The 5,792-nt window shown below is 51.8% G+C and overlaps 1 protein-coding gene across 1 annotated transcript; it reads left to right on the plus strand.

Moving 5' to 3' along the window:
* The first annotated feature begins 476 nt into the window (after positions 1 to 476).
* DBX1 (developing brain homeobox 1) lies at positions 477 to 4,925 on the plus strand. The gene is made up of 4 exons (XM_008004319.3): positions 477 to 995; positions 1,654 to 1,755; positions 3,700 to 3,902; positions 4,365 to 4,925. Exons 1-4 carry the CDS (start codon positions 629 to 631, stop codon positions 4,725 to 4,727), a joined length of 1,035 nt encoding a protein of 344 aa, XP_008002510.2. The 5' UTR covers positions 477 to 628; the 3' UTR covers positions 4,728 to 4,925.
* Positions 4,926 to 5,792: the final 867 nt, after the last annotated feature.

Consider the following 5,792-nt stretch of genomic DNA (forward strand, 5'->3'; position numbering starts at 1 on the left):
GAGGGAGGGTAACTTTGCTGATAGCCTGAAGATGTATTTCTATGAATATTTATTGATTTATTTTCCAGGCTTAGCGGGGGAGCTGCAAATAAATTTAGTGCGTTCTTTAAATAATTCCTTTTCTATGAGGCAAGATGTCATCTGAAACTTCTAAATAGGCATTTAATTAGCCCGGGTGTTGCTTCGGAACAAAAACCTTCCGCGAGAGGTTTGGGGGCGCACTGTATTGCAAAGAGGCGGTCGATATGCAGAATTGATGCGCGCGGGCCTTTGTTGCCGGCCCATTGTGCGGGCCATGCTTATGAAGACTAATCCAATCATAAATTGCACCCCTGCGCCAATCAGAGCGTCCAGAGCCTCCGGCGAATGAAGCTCGAGTGGAGAACTTTGTTGAACTTCATTGTCAGAGCTGTCACTTTTCAAAGTGCTTTAGCGGGCGGGCCACTATAAAACCATCACCTCGACGGGAGGACCACGGAGGACTCGCAGACGCCCAAGTGGGATTGTTACTTGGAGACGTTTGCTAAGCCCAAGAGAGAGGACACTGCGGGGGCGGGAGGGGCGGGAAGCGAGGTGTTTACCCTCCGGCCACTGAAAGAAGGGTTATTTCGCCCGCCCCGCGCCTACCATGATGTTCCCCGGCCTCCTCGCGCCCCCCGCCGGGTACCCTAGCCTCCTGCGGCCCACGCCCACCTTGACGCTGCCCCAGTCCTTGCAGTCGGCATTTTCCGGCCACTCCAGCTTCCTGGTGGAGGATCTGATCCGCATCAGCCGACCCCCTGCCTACCTGCCCCGCAGCGTGCCCACCTCCAGCATGTCGCCGCCCAGGCAGGGGGCCCCCACGGCCCTCACCGACACGGGGGCCTCGGACCTGGGCTCCCCGGGTCCCGGGAGCCGGCGGGGCGGCTCTTCGCCGACTGCCGTCTCCCCCGCCAGCGAGACCACGTTTCTGAAGTTTGGAGTGAACGCCATCCTCTCCTCGGGGCCCAGAACAGGTAAGCGAGGGCAGAACCCTGAGGGCCCGTTCAGGTACCAGGCATGCGCGGAGTCCTCCTGGCCTCAGTTTCCTCTAGCGAGCGGGTCCCCCACACACATCGGTGCACACACATACGCACGAACTCTGAGAGCCTACATCAGGCAATATGAGAATAGTCCAGTCAATTCCGGGGAAGAAAAGCCTCCAGACTCGCCCCATCCTCGGAATGAACTTGAGCACACGCAGTTGGAGACAGTGGGCAGTAACACTGAGCACACGCCCCTGGACGTCTGCGTTTCTGCCTTCGAGCTTCTAGGAGAGTTTTTTTTTTTTTTTTTTAACTCAATATGATATATTTATTGGATTAGCTAATATTATAAATCTCCAGTTTCTTTCATCCCCACTCAGTCCTACCTATCTCGTTAGTGCCCAGGATGGAGATTGGGGTAGAGTGCGACGGCGCAGAGAATTATGTTGGGGGCAAAGAAAAGAGTTTTACAGATAAGACAATGTTGCGAAGATTTATTTTACCCTGTCAATATATAAGAAAGATGTCATTGAAACCAGATGAAGGGCTAATTATATCGTGCGTTCAGTGTGCTATACAATAGGCAAGTACGTAATCAGATTCTTTCTGTCTCCCTCTCTCCTTTCTGCCCCCCTCCCCCGCCCGCCAGAAACATCCCCAGCCTTGCTCCAGAGCGTCCCTCCCAAGACCTTCGCGTTTCCCTACTTCGAAGGGTCCTTTCAGCCTTTCATCAGATCTTCTTATTTCCCAGGTAGGTTTGTCCCCCTTCTTTGCGCAAGGCAGGGCGGCGCCCCAGCCCCGGCCCATTGCTCCCTGCTCCGAAGCCATATTTCTCCGTCCAACCCTCGGGGTTATGCTCTGGTTCAGAGGTTGCGAGGCGTACAACATTCATGAATCCGTCGCGCCAATTTGATGCCCTATTTAGCACAAGCAGTGACTGCTTGACACTTTGCACCAATTCCCTGCTCTACAAATTAGCAGGAATTGTCATGGTCCCAATTTGAGGCGGTTCCCTTCCCGGCGAGGAGCTGTTGGCATCCCTTCACGCCGCCGTTTTCCCACAGAGTCAGTGCACTTGGCCACGATTCCCCACAAAGGTTTCAGCACCATGACCAATTGGTCAGCTCCTCCGGGCAGCCACACACAGACCGGCCCTAGTCCCTCCACGCCGCCGAGAGACACCTACCAGCCGGGGCTAATTTCTCTTTAAGACTCATTCAGGGCTTCGGGCTTTTCACAAGACCACATGGGGTGCCCTCTTGTGTGGGATGCCTAGGGTTGCCCAGGGGGAGGGGGACTAGATCCTCCCCCAATCCCAACTTTCTATTTCCAGCCTGATTTCCAAACCCCTTCTCATACTCCTTTCTCACTCTGTCTTATAAAACAACGTTGATCTTGAAAAATAAGAAGCAGTTGGAAGAAAGTCCATAATTGTGTCCCACCCTAAAGGAGCAACACCTTAGACAGCTTCCACCAGGTTTTCTTCCTGTAACCTCACTGATGATTCAAACTATGGCTCAAATACTCTGCCACTGATCAAAACTAAAAGGGAGGCAGAAGAGTCCCTATAAAGAGCAGAAAAACTGGGTATGGCCTGCGGTGGATAGGTAAAATCACGACAGCACTCCCAAATACCAGCAAAAGAAACAAGCAATTGATTTTTTTAGAGGGGGAGAGAGAATTCGCCACCCCCTCCCCCCCAGCACCACCACCACCACCACCACCACCATTCACACTGCTGCTAATAATGGAATTTGCTCCCTTTCTCCCTCATCTCAATGCTCTAACAAAAACAACCCGAGCTTTATAAATAGCTTTTCATGTCCATTTAATGAAAACGATTCGGGGAAGAGAAGCCTCTGCCATCAGTATTCTCCCAATGGTCTTGGCCTGCAGTTGTGTTTAGTTTGAAAGTGTAAATCTCTTTTGTCCCAGTAATATATGGCTTTCGCTGCTTGTCCTCAGTCTTTTTCTGTTAGTTCATTACTACACAATTACCATTCACGCTTCATTAGAGTCTCTGTTTCTTTTTGTTTTGTTTTTTTTCTTTCGCTTAAAGCGAAACTCTCCCCCCTTTTATCATACCAATACCCATTGGGAAGCAGTCAATGTGCTAATTAGCTGCCACTTTTCATGTATTCGGGCTGAATTCTTTACGTTTCATGGGGGAGGGGAGGAAGGATTAATATTAAAAAGATGAATACTTATTGGATTTTTCAAAAAAATCTAAATCGGATTTTTCCCTCTTTATCAAAATAGTAAAGCACCTCATTTTCATCTAAAGAATGCAAAAGCCACTGAAATGATAAAAGCTTAGGGGAGAAACCCAGTGGCCTCGGTTGGATATTTTATTTTTATTTTTGTAATTTATTTTTTCTATTGCTGTTTTAGCTGATGTACGCAGGTTTGTTTCCCTGAGTCCACTGAATGGAAAAATGAAACAGGCTATTGTGGGGGCTATTTTCTGTGTTTCCGTGGTTTTACCTAATCCGGGTTTGCACAGTTGAAAGGGAAAGTTATTTGGGCGGAAAGCGCTTTTCACTCTCGCAGGTTTGTAGGTTTGTGGCCTATTCTCCAGGGGGAGAAAAAGGAGCGCTTTAAAGAGATGAAGGGATGAGAGTGAAAAGCCAGGGAGAGCCGTGTTGGGGATGGGGGGCGTACGCCCACTCACTTGCCACCTCCCCCCACCCTGCAGCGTCCTCCAGCGTCGTGCCCATCCCCGGGACCTTCTCTTGGCCGCTGGCGGCGCGCGGGAAGCCTCGGCGGGGCATGCTGCGTCGAGCAGTCTTTTCCGACGTGCAGCGCAAGGCGCTAGAGAAGATGTTCCAGAAGCAGAAGTACATCAGCAAGCCCGACCGCAAGAAGCTGGCGGCCAAGCTGGGCCTGAAAGACTCGCAGGTGAGCGCAGTTCCTCCACAGCACCCCCCGTCCCCGCCCTTCACCCCTCCCAGGCGCACCCGTCAATTGCAAGGGTTCGGAAACCGCTTAGGTCCCACTGTACAGATGAGAAAACCGAGGCCTAGAGAGGGAGTGAGTACACGGGCCACTACCCTCGAAGCTCCGCAGGATAGCCCTCTTCTCTCCCCACCCCCACTTCCCGTCTTCTCTCCCGGGCTCAGCAGTCCCCCAACCCCGCCCTTCGGGGCAGGATGGCAGCAGGTGGGGCAAAGGGAACCGCGAGCTGATGCGGGGGCGGAGTCAATGCGGGGATCCACCTGGACTCATTTCTGGGGGTGGGGAGCGGATACAGCCCGAAGGACAGAGCCTGCTCCCCACTCCACTCCCCGCCCCCGTGCGTCCCCCGGGGCCCCTGATCTGACCGCTGCTTCTCCCTTCCTCTTGTCCGCCGGGACATGCTAGGTGAAAATCTGGTTCCAGAACCGACGCATGAAATGGCGGAACTCCAAAGAGCGCGAACTCTTGTCTAGCGGGGGCTGCCGCGAGCAGACCCTGCCCACCAAGCTCAATCCGCACCCGGACCTCAGCGACGTGGGCCAGAAGGGTCCAGGGGACGAAGAGGAGGAGGAGGAGGGTCCGGGCAGCCCCCGCCACCGCCTGGCCTACCACGCGTCCCCCGACCCCCCGCACCTGCGGGACCCACGGCTGCCAGAGCCGCTGCCCGCCTCGCCCGCGCACTCGAGCAGTCCTGGGAAACCTTCGGACTTCTCAGACTCCGAGGAGGAAGAGGAGGGAGAAGAAGAGGAGGAAATCACCGTGTCCTAGAAGCCACTCGCACTCCAGAGTACTGTTTTTAAGTGCTTTGAAATTGAAGAGGTGGGGTCCAGTCTGCGCGTTCACCTTTGCCCGTGCCCAGATGCTGCCTCTCTCGACTTTAGAACCATCACCTTGTTGAGGGCGCCACCGGCCCTGCGGTAGCCCCAAAGAGACATTTCCTTCTCAAGAAAAACAACTCCAAATAGTCCTCCCCACGTAAGTTAACTTTAAGTTTTGGTCCCAGCCTTAACTTTTCAGCAAGGGCTCCATTCTATTTTGTTTATTGCAAACTGTTTTAAACAGTGGGGTGCCCTATGGTCCCATGGCCTGGACCTTACTGTGAGACAGGCCCTGCTGGTCGTTAGCAGCAACCACCCTATATGGTAGGAAATTTGTTTATGGAGGAGGAAACCGAGTTAGGAGTGAAAACACCAAATCATGTAACTAACTCCAACAACCTTGACTGTCTAGATCCCTCCACCTCCCCTAATAGGTAGCAAGGGGCTCCTATTCCACTCCAGTCTCTCATCTCCACCCCCCACCCCACTCCTGTCTCCCCATAGGTGTTCTCTTAGAAAGCTCAAGATTTTCAAAAAGAAAAAAAAAACCACAAACAGTATATATATATTAGTGCCTTCTGGTCCGAGGCACAACATACATATTGAGTCTTCTCTGTCACCTTCCAAAAGCTCTCTGGGGAAAGAAGTGAGTTCTCTAAAGGGGGAGAAGGAGCAGTCTCTATTCTTGTATGTGTGTTTTAAAGCTTTTTCTTTTTATTTTCTGTATCCACGGTATACACACCACACACTCTACCTTGTGCCCTTTTGTTATTCCTAGGGAGGTGTTGCTGAGCTGCAAACCTCCTGGGAAATGGGCATTGTGTGGACAGAGAGACCTACACAGCCTCTTTGATTTTTTTTTTAACCGAACTTTGCTGTCTTTGCACAGCTCTTATGAACTGTACACTATTTTGTACACATGTGTTGTATGGATATTTTATACCAAGGTTATTGTGAATGACTTTAAAGGACGGACTAGATTTCTTTCTCACTCTTTTTTTTTTTTTTTGCAATG

This window comes from Chlorocebus sabaeus, chromosome 1 (genome assembly GCF_047675955.1).
Source record: "Chlorocebus sabaeus isolate Y175 chromosome 1, mChlSab1.0.hap1, whole genome shotgun sequence".
Taxonomy (NCBI): Eukaryota; Metazoa; Chordata; class Mammalia; order Primates; family Cercopithecidae; genus Chlorocebus; species Chlorocebus sabaeus.

Coding starts and splice junctions, on each gene's coding strand:
- DBX1 (XM_008004319.3), top strand. CDS start 629: ATGATGTTCCCCGGCCTCCTCGCGCCCCCCGCCGGGTACCCTAGCCTC. Junction 996..1,653: donor CTCCTCGGGGCCCAGAACAG/GTAAGCGAGGGC, acceptor CCCGCCCGCCAG/AAACATCCCCAGCCTTGCTC. Junction 1,756..3,699: donor CAGATCTTCTTATTTCCCAG/GTAGGTTTGTCC, acceptor CCCACCCTGCAG/CGTCCTCCAGCGTCGTGCCC.